Here is a 14,069-nt window from a genome sequence, read left to right as displayed (position 1 = left end):
TTCTCCAGATCCTGTGACTGTGAGGTTGCGAGGTAAAGGGGAATTAAGTTTGCTAGTCAGTGGGCTTTGAGATGGGGAGATGGTCCTGTGGGCTCCGAGTGATCACAAAGGTCCCTGAAGGTAGAGGCGGGAGTGGGGAGGGGGCAAAGCAGAGATGGCAGCATAAGGGCCAGCCAGCGCTGCTGAAGATGGGCCATGAACCAAGGGATGCGGGTGCCTCCCGAGGCTGGGAGAGGCAAGGAACCGGATTCCCTGCCGGAGTCTCCAGGAGGAAGCAGCCCTGACAGCGCTTTGATTTTAGCCCAGTGGAAGCTGCATCAGAACCGTAAGGAAATGAACTTGTGTTGTTTCGAGCTGCTGAATCTGTAGTAACTAATACAATATTAGCAACAGGAAAGGAACACCCCATCAGAGCCGTCCCCAGCTGTCTCTGCCATTCCTCCTGCTCACAGAGCCGCCAGCAAAGTGGGGGGCGTGGGAGCCATCAAGTGACAGGGAAGAGATGTGACCACCAACTCCTCAATGGAAGGATATCTGGTGACTTTTTTTTTTAAATTCTCTTTTTTCTCCAGATCTTCTACAGTTGTCACGGATGACCTTAATTGTGACATGTAAACAAAACAACATGCATACATAACAACAAAGTAAATAAAAATAACTTCCTTGAAAGCATGCTGTGGTATGGAGCTCTCAACAAGAATAGGTTATGTCTGGATCTAATACAACAAAAAATTGCTCATGGTGTATTGATCCCAAAGGCAAGTTGCAGGACACTGTACAAGATATGATGACCTATTTTGGTTAGAAGAAAATCCTTAACCAGGATAAGTTTGTGCAGAGCAAAATCTGGACCAACACCAGTATACATGGGCCATTAGCAGAGGGTCTTGTGGGAGGGGTCCATCCAACGGGAGACTGGATCCAGGCCCCCGGGAGCCGGCGAGAGGCAGTCTGGGCAGTTGGGCCCTCTCTAATTAGATGGATGAGGAGAGCTCAGGGCCAGCTCTTGGGGTGGGTCCGGGCTCCCCCCTCTGGGTGTTGGGTGGTGAGCATTTCACAGAGCCTTGGTGGCCCCTGAGGAAATTCTTCCAAGGCACTGGCCAGGTTTTCAACAGAAGAGAAGCCATGAGCTTTTTGAGTGGTATCCTTGGTTCCCCAAAATCCGGAGGCTCAGCTTCCCTCCCCCAGTAGCCACGGCTAACTGCCAGCCACCTGCCACAGGCCCTGTGCCAGGAGACACTCAGTGCTGCCCAAGGCCCAGAGCCAGCGCCCCTGCCAAGCAGGGAGAGGGTGGAAGGCCTGTATGTCCTTTAACCTCTTCTTTAAAAAAAAAAAAAAAAACCAATATAGAAAGTCATACAAAACAGACACCTTGATGAATTATGAAGTATCGGAAGCAGGTTTGCCACCACGCAGGAGCCCAGCCATGCCTGCCTCCCTCCCTGGCCCCGAACGACCTGCTTTGTGCTTCCTCACCAACCATCACCTGGGACCCTGTGGCTCAGTCTGGCACCTTTTTAGTTTGCACCATCTTTTTGGTCTTGCACAGAGGTTCCCATCCTTCCCTTTCTTTTCTAAGCAAAGTGTTTTGGAGAGGCTGGGCCGGTTAACCTGGAGGGTTTCCCACGGCCTGGCTTTCACTGTGCATCCAGCAGTGTCCTTCCACGAATTCTGCATCGCCTGCAAACTTGCAGCTGGAGCCAGTGGTCTGCTCATTCAGTCCTTCATTTTTAAACGTGATTCCTTTTCACTGATTTCATTTTTAGATGTAACTATTGGAACAGGACTACATTGGTGTGATTCAGTGATGAGAAAGCATTAAGCAGTCGTAGTAAGAAGCCCTTTTCTTACTCCCACCTCACCCACCCAGCTGGCCACCCAGGGAACTGCTGCTGTGGTTCTTCATGCTTCTCTCTAGAGTTTCTTTATATACAAGCAAATATGCACATACACTACCCCCCTTTAAAACCACCTTAACTACTTCTAAGCATGAGGTTCAGGGGTATTAACACTCACTGTACAGCATCACCACCGTCCATCCACAGACCTCATTTCATCTTCCCAAATTTAAACTGTCCCCATTGAACACTGACTCCCTGTTCCCCTCCCCCAGCCCCTGGCGCCCATCATCTACCTGCTGTGTCTATCATTTGACTTCTTGGGGCCTCATACAAGTGGAGTCACACAGTGCTATCTATGGCCTGAATGTTTGTGTCCCCCCAGAATGCACATATTGTAATCCTACCTGCCACGGTGATGGTGTTAGGAGGTGGGGCCTCTGGGAGGTGGTTAGGTCATGAGGGTCTCAAGAATGACGTTAATGCTCTTATAACAAGGATCCCAGAAAGACCCCTTGCCCACCAAAGATTTAAGATCCGAGTATGTCAGAGCTTTTTAAAGCTCCTGTAACATCTCTCATTCCTCAGTTTTTCCTTCTGGGTTAGTCTGTTATTTGTTATCTGTTTATTACCTATTTATCTATTATTTTGGTTGGTCTATTATTTGCCCCAGCTGTTCTTCACTGCCTCGGAGCAGCTACAGTGCTAAAACCCTTGTTTGTAAATATTTTTCAACAAATGCTCCCCAGGGAGAGGCTTTTAGCACTGAGTGAACTCAGAGTTACATCAAATAAAGGCAATTTTTTTCCCCAAAGGGGACTTCTGGGGAACCACCGGACATGCCCAAGGATGCCAGTCCTGTGAGAAGGAGACTTTGGAGGCCCTTGGCTCCGTCCTGTTCCTTTTGGGACCAGGAACATGGGCTGTTGGTTTTCAAGGGTGGCACTGAGCTGGCAAGTGGGAGATGGCACAAGGCAAGTTAAAACTCCATGGAGATTTGCTATTCCTGCTGAGATTCAGTCGTTTTTCTTGAATAAACATTCCCCAGGCTGCTGCAAGCCTCTGGTTAACTTCCAGAGTCTGAAAAAAGTTGATTCTGATGATTTCTGCCATCACTGCTTCTACAGAGGGTGAATCTTCAAAGGGTCTGACTCGGCCAGTTTTGCTCCCATCACCTCCTCAGTCACTTTGACAGCTGTGTAATGTTCCACTGGTCAGATGCATTGTAACTTATTTAACCCATCCCCTGTGGTTGGACACGGAGGTGGTTTTCCATCTTTTGCAGGTGCATACGACGCTGAAGGTTAATAACTTGAATACCTATGATTTTACATATGTGCATGTGCCCATCAAACAGGTGCCTAGAAGTGGCATTTCTGGGTCATCTGCATTTGCGGTTTTGGTGGATGCTGTCCACATGGTCTTCCACGGAGTTCGGGTGAACCATTTACAATCCCACTAACCATGTCCAAGAGTATCTGCTTCCCACAGTATTGCCAATAGAGGGTGGTCTCTAACTTGGATTTTGCCGACTTAGTGGGTGAAAAATAGTATCTCAGTGTAATTTTACTGCATATTTCTGTTATGAGCAAAGATGAACATCTTTTTATATATTTTAAAGGCCCTTGAGATTTTTTTCTTCTGTTACTATGTTTGTGTTGGTTTATAGGCACTCTTGTCTATAGGGCCTTTATTTTTACACAAGTAAGTGTGTGCTGTCTAACACTGCTACCGCTTGCACTTGTTGCTCTCCGTGGACCTGGAGACGATTGAAAGCACAGAGGCTTTAAGTGTCCACACAAGCTGCTCCTGCTGTCTGGGGTGAGATCAGGGCCCTGGGCCCTGCTTGGGGCTCTGGCTTCCTGATGAGCTGGGCTCGGGGACACATGTGGGTACCAGTTGCTCGCTGTCTACTGCATAGGCTTTTCCCTCTGCCTTCTCCTCTTGAGATTTTGGAAGGCTTTGCACGGTGTCCCTCAGAATCCAGAGGACTCTGACATTAGCCTCCAGAGGAGCTCTTTCCTTGGTCCTGGCCCTTCAAACAGAACGAGCCACTTATTTTTTTTTATTATTAAGGTGTCATTGATACACACTCTTATTCATTGATACACACTCTTAGGAAAGTTTCACATGAAAAAATGTGGTTACTACATTCGCCCATATTATCAAGTCCCCTCCATACCCCATTACAGTCACTGCCCATCAGTGTAGTAAGAAGGCACAGAGTCCCTACTTGTCTTCTCTGTGCTACACTGTCTTCCCTGTGACCCCACACACACCATGTGTACTAATCATAATACCCTTCAATCCCCTTTTCCCTCCCTCCTCACCCGCCCTCCCCCACCCATCCCCTTTGGTAACCACTAGTCCCTTCTTGGAGTCTGTGAGTCTGCTGCTGTTTTGTTCCTTCAGTTTTGCTTCGTTGTTATACTCCACAAATGAGGGAAATCATTTGGTATTTGTCTTTCTCTGCCTTATTTCACCAAGCATAATACCCTCTAGCTCCATCCATGTTGTTGCGAATGGTAGGATTTGTGTCTTTCTTATGGCTGAATAGTATTCCATTGTGTATATGTACCACTCTCTTTATCCATTCATCTACTGATGGACACTTAGGTTGCTTCCATATTTTCAGCCACTTATTTTTTTGCACTATTTCTGTACCTTGTTCATATTTTTCCTGTTAATTGCCATTATCCTAATGAATTGCTTTTTCAACCAGTCTTTTGTTTCTGATAAAATAATGCTCATTTGAAACACATTGCTAATATAATTAAACAAAAGGAAAAATAATATAAACCCAGTACTGGTATTTCAGAGTGTATCTTTCTAGACTTTTTCTTTGGACTTTCCTGTGTATGTATATATTGAAAAAATTAGAATGAGAATGATTGTGCTCTACAAACAACTTTGCCCAATGCTCTTTTTGTGAATGCAGTGCTCGTGGTTCTGCCTCATGTCATCTCCCACACCATGATTTGTGACAGCTTTATTTATGTGAGTTATTTAACTGATCCCTGGTGATTGGACATTTAGGTTGTTTCTGGCTTTCTGCTTTAATAAACAGAGCCATAATGAGTGTTCTTACAAACTTAATATTTGTGCATAAGTTTTTCTCCAAAAAAGAAACCATTCTTAGAAATAAAATTGCAGGGTCCAAAGGGGTTTAGGCATTGAGCTGTCAGTACACACTGAGCTCACCTCCAAAAGACAGGCACCATCCCCTGGTAGTGACTAGGACAGTGGCTTTGTATCATGTGGCCCATTTGTTTCCTCACAGACGGTGAGCTTTCCCAAGGGAAGACGCTGGTCAGTCTCTTCCTTTCCAAGTCCCCAGTCTGGGCAAGGGGTGGGACTGGTCGTTGAATGTTTGGTGACATGGATTCAGTCACCGAGGGGGAGAAGGTAGAGTCTCTTCAACCCAGTTTGACTCAAGTCGGGCTCCATAAAGCAATGTCTGGAAGAAACATCTGGTACTAAGGATTTTTGTTACTAAAATGTGTTTAAAAGTCTAAATGTTAAAATGACCACCCTCAGTGTAAACCCTGATGCAGTAATGCACTTGTTCTTAGACCCCCTGCACCCGGGAGGGGGTCACTCTGGGCAGGAAGGCCTGGTCAGTGAGTGTGATAGGCCCACGGCATGCCTGAGAAGAGAAGCCAACACCTCCCACAAGGGCAGGGCTGGTGCCAGGCCAGATGTGGCTGCTGGGCCAGGCCCTCATGGGGCCCCTCTCCTCAGCTTCACCTTGGTCCCAAAGCAGTTGGGCCACCTTTTGTGGCTCCCTAGGCCACAGGTGGTTCCTGGGCTCTTAGTAACTGTGAGGGGCCGGGGCTGGCCAGCTGTGCTCTGGGCCACATTCGGAGTCCATGGTGCGTGGCCTCCTCAGAATGACTCCTGAGCCAAGTGCTGCCCCCATTAGAGATGAGGAAACCGAGGCCTGGACTGGGCCGATGGGGCCTGAGGCCAGCATGTGCAGCCCACAGGTTCTCGCGGAGGCCCTGCTGGGGTGAGCACCCCTTCCTCGAGACTCCCAGCCTCCCATCCTGGCCCAGCTTCCCCTCCTCCCTCTGCCTGGGCCACACTGGGGACCCGGGAGGACGCAGCGGAAGAGGAGTGGTTTATGGTGTAAACACAGCACTTGTGTGTGGAAGAAAAATATTTTCTTTAAACAAACAAGACTCTCAGCCCTGTTTCCCAGAAGCAGTATTATCTTAGAACAGCTCTGCTTCCAGAAAAGAAAGAAGAGGCATCTGAGGGGGAAGAAAAACCTTTGCAGAGGCTGAGCAAGTGCTCTGGGCTGGGGGGCTGCAGGGGTGGATGGAGGCGGGGCTGGGGGCTGCGGGCCAGGTGAGATGGGGCTGGGGGGGACCCCTGGGCTGGGGGGCTGCGGGGGCAGGTGGAGGCAGGGCTAGGGGGGCACCCGCAGGTCAGGGCCCAGCGCTTCCCTGTCAGATTAGGTAGGTCCTGCCTCAAGGACTTCAAACTTGTTACTTTTGCTGATGTGCCAGGGCCAGGGCACTAATCAGTCACCCTGGCACCTGTCACTTTGGCAAAATAGGCTACCCCTCCAAAAACAAAGCATTAAAAAAAATACACTCACCTTTGTGCACATAGCTGTTTGCCCACACACCTATGTGGCCTGCTTGAGCAGTGGCCCTGGGAAGGTCTCACCTGGAGTAAAAGCCACCTTGGCGTGTCCTGCTAGGTCCTGCCTCCTGGCATCTCCCTGACCTGGCTCGGGGGCTGCAGCAGGGGCCAGTGGAGTCTGCTGTGTCCGCAGGGCAGGGTATGGTGCTTGGCACATGAGGTCATCCACGAGCACACAGGGGCTCAGAGTTTGCCCTGCTCTCTGTTCCAGGTTCCCAGGAGTGGCCCCTGACAATGTTGCTGGGCTGGGGATGGCGGGTCAGGGTGAGGCCCTATCCTTGTGGGATCAGCTCTGGGTGGGGCCCCGTTGGGTCTGGGCCATCCTTCCAGGTGCCCATGCCATTCCTTGTATGAGTCCCTGCCATCCACAGGGACTAAGGGACGGCAGGGGGCAGGTACTGGCCCTGACCTCTGTCTGCTCAGAGAATGCTCCCCACCAGGTGTGCCCACCTGGCCACCGCAGGCTAGAGCCCCACCGGGCCCACTGTGCAAGCTCCCTCAGGGCCCGTCACTGGGGGCTCAGCCACTGCTCCTCAAAGGCTGACAAGGGAGGGTCCCCTTTCCAGCTCGGCTGAGGACATGGTCATGGATGGACTGGGGACACCTAACTGGGGCACAGCCACGCACACTTGCCTTGTGCTCTTGGCAGACCCACAGAACACCCTGGGGCCCCACTTTGCCCAGTGAGGTGGAGTGTCAGCAGGCACCAGGCAGGGCAGGGTTGACTTTGGGCCCTGCACCAGGGGTCATTAAACCCTTCCTCCTGGAATCCAAGTCATAGCAAAAACAATCACTCCCACCCCTGGCCTGTGGACAACCTAGGTGACAGTGGTGATGCTCTGGTGGAAGGGGGCAGTTGGCTCAAAGCCCCTCCCCAATTATCATGTCTGGGGTCCCCAACAGCAAGGAGGATCTCCCCAACCCTAGGGCTGCACAGGAGAGGCCTCGGGCTGAGGGGCCTCTGGCTTTGCTCCCTGTGGCCTGTTCCCCGAGAGGGTCTGCCCCGAGGTGAGACCACAGGCGGTCACTGCACACCCACCCCACTGCACCAGGGGCTCGCCTGCCCCATGGCACCTGGAGAGGCCTGGGGCCCTCTGGCTGTGACCTCCGTGCTCTCTGTGTGCCTTGGCCAAGTGCCAAGTGGCCCAGGTGGCCCAGGTTGTCCCTCCAGGCCTCACTCGGCACCATGGGGGTCATGTTGGGGGTTGCTGGGGGCACATCCTCTGCTCAGAATCTTGTGAAGGTACCTTAGTGTTTTTCACCCTTTTCACACCTGGCCCACAGTAAGACCTACATTTCACATCATAAATGTAGGACACGGTAAGTACTAGTACATAGGACGCAGACCGGGTAACCAAAACCAAAGTCACAAGGCAATATCTATCCTCAGTGTGAGGGACACGTGCCAACGTTCTATCATCTGTGCTCCTAGTCTAGTATTTTCTCTTCTCTTTAATTGAAAGACTGAAATGTGGTTGGATGGAACCCATTAAACTCATTTTATGCCTTTCTGGCAAATTTCCCAAATTAGCTTTTGGGAGAGGTATTTTACCATGTGGGGTATGGCTTATGACTGAAGGATGCTTAGCCTCCTCGGCTCCCATGCCCTGAATAGGGGTCCCCCATTAACTGTGGAAACCGAACCTTGCAGACATTGCTGCCTGCCCCCAGGGGTGGGGGGGACCGTGGCCACCCCTCTGGTTGGGAAGCTCTGTTCTGATTACTGAGCACGAATTGGTAGAGGGTTCTGAGGCTCCTCGGGAGGCACACTGGATAAACTGAGGTGTTGCTCCATATCCTCCCAGCACTGGGTGTGGTCGACCTTTCATTTTAGCCATTCTGTTGGGTGTTTGTCTTCTTGTAGTTTCAATTCCCATTTCCCTACTGACTAATGATGTGGAGCACCTTCTCCTGTGCTTATTCACCATCAATGTATCTAGTTTAGTGACTTGTCTTTTCTAATTTTTTGCCCATTTTTTCTAACTGGGTCATTTGTCTTACTATTGAATAATAAGAGGTTTTGTTTTTTGTTTTTTGTTTTTTAAAAAGCAGAACAAGTCATTTGTTAGATATATATTTTCTTCTGGGCTGTGACTTGTCCTTTCGGAAAATTTTTTTGATGAAGTTCAACAAACTGATTTTTTTCATTTTTTAATTTGTGCTTTTTGTGCTGTTTTTCAGAAATCTTTCCCAAACCCTCTGTCACTAAAATTTCTCTCGTATAGTTTCAGTGCTTATGATTAGGCCTGTGATCCATTCTTTGTATTAAGCACATTCACATTGCTGTGCAGCCATCCCCACCTTTCATCTCCAGGATGTTTTCATCTCCCCAAATCGAAACTCTGTCCCTATTAAACACGAACCCTCCATTCTCCTCCCTTAGCCCCTGGTGCTCATTCTATTTTCTGTTTTTCTGCATTGATGACTCTGGGTACCTCGTATATAGGAAGTTACAATGTCTGTCCTGTTAGATCTGGCTTATTTCACTTATTATAATGTCCTCAGTTCATGCATATTGGACGTGACATAAATGTTTCCTTTTTAAGGCTGAGTAATACTCCTTTACATGGATGGGCCACATACTGTCTCTCCACTCATCCACCTGCAGACTCTCAGGCTGCCTCCACCCTCGGACTATTGCTGTCCATGCTGCTGTGAATGTGAGTGTGCCAACCTCTCTCTGAGTCTCTGCTTTCAGTTCTTGGGATGTAGACCCAGAAAGTAGAACTGCTGTATCACATGGTGATTTTACATGTGACTTTTTTTTTTTTTAACCAATCCGTTTTTTAATTTTAAATTCTTGACATTACAGAGCTAAACTGAAATTTATTAACATTCCACTCTTAACATTTCTTATTGACAAACAGAAATAAAATTCATGAGCCAAAAAACCCAGGACAAAACTAAAAACAGGGAAAAGCTTATAAAACTAAATATGGATCCCAGCATTAACAGCTGAAGAGGGAATGTGATTTTTAAATTCTTAGCAGATGATAAAGTTGTGTAGAAACTGAACACTTACAAATTATTTAAAACCTGGAATCACTGACCAGAAATTACACAGTTGGATCATGGGAAAACAGCAGAAAGGGTTATGAGAGAACCTACACTGTTCTAACTGCACCCCACGTCCTTCTCAGGGGAAGCCTGGCATTGATTAGATGTCGAGCCAGACTAATACTGGCAGCAGAACCAGTGATAGTAACCTGCCTACCAGAAGAGCCCTCCACTGGGTTGGCAATTTTAATTTGGGCCCCGGACAACTGGCGGATCTCATTAATGTTGGTGCCTTGGCGCCTGATTATGCAGCCAATTAAGTTATTTGGAATTGTGAGTTCATGAATGGTTTGAGTAGATGCATCCAAACTTGCCCAACAGTCTTTCACCTCTGGAGAGCTGGAGTCAATGCCGGCGAATCTGGTCCCACCGTGCATCATGGCAAAGTGAGACTGTTGTCTTGCCACCTGGTTCAGCTTGGCCAGATCGAGTGGAGAAACGGTGTGTTGTCCTTGAATCGAGTAGGCATCTAGAGGTGGTCCCTCCAGGTCATGGGTGGCATGGGGGTAGCCCGCAGCATCGCTGCACCGATCTTGGCCGCCCACGCAGATGACCGGAGAGCTGGCCGGCATAGGCTGGTACAGAATGGTCATGACTCTACTCTCCCTTGCGGATACTGGGAGAGCATCTCCAGCATGACCAGGCAGATCTGCTTGACACACTCGGTGACAGACTGCGGCACGTCAGCAATGGTGATGGCCCGCTCGGTGGAGTTGGGCAGCATATCCTCCGCCACCTGGACCTGGGCTCCCGTACTCTCGCAGATCTCTTTGATCTTACAACGGCCTTTCCCAATCAGGTCGCCGCACTGGGTGGTCGGCACCATCAGCCTCGGGGTGACCGGGGGCCGGCTGGCCGCAGTGCTGTTGGTCATGGAGCTGTTGATATCTTCCTCCGGCTTGTCGATTATCATAGCAAAAGCCTTAAAGATGGCATTGGTGGTGCTGGTGAGAGTGATGATTCTCTCCAGGCAATTTCCCTCCGAGATGCTGATCCGCACGCCACTCTCCTCGCGGATCCTCCTAACCGACTCCCCTTTCTTCCCTATGATGCTTCCTACTTCCTTTCAGTGCACAAGCAGCTGCATGGTGAGAATCACACCTAGTCCACTCTCAGTCTCACCGGCATCCATGGCGAGCGGCGGGCAGCGTTCGGGGGAGTTGGGCTCCTTACGTGGTTAAGTCTTTAGTGGCTGGTGTTGGGGGAGGGGAGGTGGAGGCCCGAAACTGCGGGCGCGGGGCGAAGGAGGGTCGCCGGAGCAGCGAGGGGGCGCGGGAGGGAGGCTGCGGCGGTGGCGACTCCGGCGGTCTCTACCTGTGACTTTTGACGACTTGCCACCGTGTCTTCCACAGTGACAGAATTGTTTGGCATTGGCGCCAGCAGGGCCCGATGGCTCAGCCACCTCATAGCCTCACCGACACTTGTTTTCAGTCTTTTTTGGTAATAGCCACCCACATGGGCCTGAGGGGGTCTCTCACTGTGGCTTTGGTTTGTATCTCCCTGATTATCCATGACATTGAGCATCTTTTCACGTGGTGGTCAGCATTTCTATGTCTTCTTTGGAGAAATGTCTATTCAAGTTCTTTGCCGGTTTTTGAATCAGATTGTTTGGTTTGTTGTTGGGTTGATGAGTCTTTCCTAATCCCACCTCAACCTCCCCCCACCCCCCGGCTGCCTGTCCCCCAGGAAGTCGTCTCCCACACCTCTGCGGGAAGCCCACGCCTGGGTTTCTCCCTCACCGCTGGGCGACTGTCCTTCCCTCCCTCCTCCCGAGGCCGCTGGATCCCAGATCTCCAGTTCCTTCCCCTTTGCTCTTGCACAGGAGACACCCTCTCCTCTTTCATTGGTCTGTGCAGTGCCGGGCCGGAGACTTTACCTTATTCACCCCAGGAGGCCAGCTGGGGTTGCTGAACCAAATATAGTCAGCCAGTGAGTAGGTACCTCCACCTTCATTTTCTTTTCATGTAAAAAGTTTACTTAATGTTAACTAGGTGTAAGATGTTGAGTAGGGATGTTCAGCTGATCAAAAGATGCTATGTTAGCTGGCTTCCGAGATGCCCCCACCCTACTGCCTCCTGGGGCTTGTCATCCCCCGGGTCTCCCCTCCCATGGCGAAGAGGCCTGATCTGCGTGATGAAGAGGATACTGTGGAAATGACGGAAGTGAGGTCAGAAGAGATGGTACAGCTTTGGCTTCCCTCTCTGGGATCACTGGCTTTGGGAAACCAGAGACCATGTGGCGAGGATGCTCAAGCAGCCACCGAGCAAGGTCCACCCGGGGAAGAGCTAAGGCCCCCCGCAACTGCATGGGAACAACCCATCTGGGAAATGGAGCCTTTTGATGGCAGAAGCCCCAGCCGACAGCCTGACTGCTGCCTGGCCAGAGAGCCTGATGCAGAGCCACCCAGGTATGGGGCTCCACGTGCTGCCCCTAGCAGAACTGTGTGAGATAATAAATGCTTATTGTTTCAAGCTCTCAATTTTGGGGGTGATTTATAGTCCAACAGCAAATAGCTCATGCAGATATCTACACAGGTAACTTCCAAGGTCGCGAGTGACAGAGGCCACTGGAGGGAGACAAATCTTATAGGATTTGACTAGAAGGGGCATGTTTTCCACATGCAGGAATCAGGAAAAGCTTCATGAAAGAGGCAAAAATTACTAAGTTTACTACTATTGTTAAAAGCTATGAATTGAAGCCTCACTTACAGGAGGCAGGAGTGAGAAAGGGACAGAGGAGGAGCCACAGAGGTCATCCCATGCGTCTTCATCTGCCAACTGGCTTTTAGTTTTAGGAGTGTTCTTATGACATCTAAGTGGCTTATATTATAACACTAGCAGCTTATACTTAGGGTTGCTCACCATGTCTCAGGTGACATTTTAAGCTGTCTTGCCACTAACCCACTGAACACAACCTATGGAGTGGATGCTGCTGTCTGCCCTGTTTCTAACCAGCTGACCACCAGCTTTCACAGTGACACAGTCCACAGGGGTCACAGCTGTGGGTGGGCGGCTGTGTGCCCTGCGGGTTTGGTCGGGTGGAGGTGGTAGTGAGACCCAACACTTTTCCTGTCTCCTGGATCTTTGGATCAGCTGTGCATTTCATCAGGTGATTTCTGTGCCCTGTGCCATCGTGGACTGATCAATGGGCCAGAGCCGGGCCAAGGCAGAGCCCTGTGGCCCACCTCTGCAGACCTGTCTCCAGAATGTCCATCAGTGGCCCCTAATAAAATCCTGCCGCCAGTCTGGGTTCCCAAGCCGGAGTGCACTTGCCTGTGAAAGTGCTCAGAGTGCTCTGCTGCCCCCGGGAGCAGGCAGGCATTTCTCCTCCATTAAGATGTTGTTCCACCATTTCTGCACAGGCTGGCCCCTCCCTTCTGCTCCCTGTCCCTCATGGCCCCCAAGTGCTTAGGGGTGAAACCTCTATAGAATGGGAGAGGCTTGCTCCCCAGCTATCTTTCGGGGGGCCTAAGGGATACCCCAGAAACGCTGGGCACGGCTCCTCGCAGGCTTGCTGCTGTGTTGCCCAGCAACTGGCTGCTCCTTATCAGCACCCAGACAAGCTCTAGCCAAATCCTGAAACAGCCCCACCTGTTTTTCAGTTTGTGGTTTAGGTTTTTTTATTTTATTTTAGGAAGTGAAATGAACAACCCTCGTTCTGGAAGGGGAAGATAAGGCTTGGATCTGCTGGAGCAATGTCTGCTGGAAAGAAATCTCTTTTAACTTGTGGGCAATTTTCCAGTGCAGCTCGGGTGGTGCGGAAGCTGATGGCGCACTTGCCGAGAGAATTGGACGGCGGGCTGTGGGCATGGGCCAGCCGGGGGCAGTGGCAGGGGTGCTGTTCCCTCGGGAGCTGGCCTGGAGAGCTGGAGAGCAGGGAAGCCTGGTCCACATCTCCAGGCCGTCCACCTACCAGAACATTGCAGACGTTTGCCATCGAAAGGCTAAATTTCCCCAGGCCTTCTGTTGCTTTTCAAAATACAGCTTGATCCTCCCGAACACTGGAGAGGCACTTCTTGCTTTACTGCCATCTGGAAACTGTTCTGTCTGGCTTCTGAGGTGGCCTGATTGCTATGTGGAGTGTCTGGGAGAACACCACTGCCCTATCTAGAGGGACCTAGAAAAGCTGGCCCAGTATCCAGAACCAGCCTCTACCACCTCTATCAAGATATGTTTGGTAGCAAATAATGGAAAACCTAGTGCAAAAGGGCTTAACATTCAAGGGAACTTATTGCAATGAAGAAATGATAAGGGTAGGCTTCATGTCAGGATTGATCCAGCAGCTCAGTAGTATCTCTAAGGATTTGGTTTAGGATACAGATTGACTAACTGGGCTGTGGGATTCCTTGTTTATTCTTACTCCTGAACCAATTGCTGTGACCAAGGGAAGAGAACCCCTTGATTTGCCTAGACCAGTCAGGGCCCACCCAAACCAGGGGGCTACTGCAGACTGTGGCTGGGACAGAGTGCATCTCCAGGAGCACACAGAGTCTCCAGGTCCTTTTCAGATATACAAGTTCAATGA

At 50.3% G+C, this 14,069-nt stretch overlaps 1 protein-coding gene and 1 pseudogene across 1 annotated transcript in view; one reads left to right on the top strand and one right to left on the bottom strand.

Annotated features, from left to right (window-relative positions):
• Positions 1 to 13,509, top strand: part of FBXL18 (F-box and leucine rich repeat protein 18) — a 63,002-nt gene extending 49,493 nt beyond the window's left edge. The window contains exon 5 of the mRNA XM_037007942.2: positions 13,179 to 13,509. Within this exon, the coding sequence (XP_036863837.1) occupies positions 13,179 to 13,185 (7 nt within the window). The 3' untranslated portion in view covers positions 13,186 to 13,509. The remainder of the gene's footprint in view (positions 1 to 13,178) is intronic.
• Positions 9,248 to 12,871, bottom strand: LOC108399413 (poly(rC)-binding protein 1-like; annotated as a pseudogene).
• Positions 13,510 to 14,069: the final 560 nt, after the last annotated feature.

This window comes from Manis javanica, chromosome 10, assembly GCF_040802235.1.
Source record: "Manis javanica isolate MJ-LG chromosome 10, MJ_LKY, whole genome shotgun sequence".
In the NCBI taxonomy this organism is placed as follows: Eukaryota; Metazoa; Chordata; class Mammalia; order Pholidota; family Manidae; genus Manis; species Manis javanica.
This window is presented reverse-complemented; position numbering and strand designations above follow the sequence as displayed.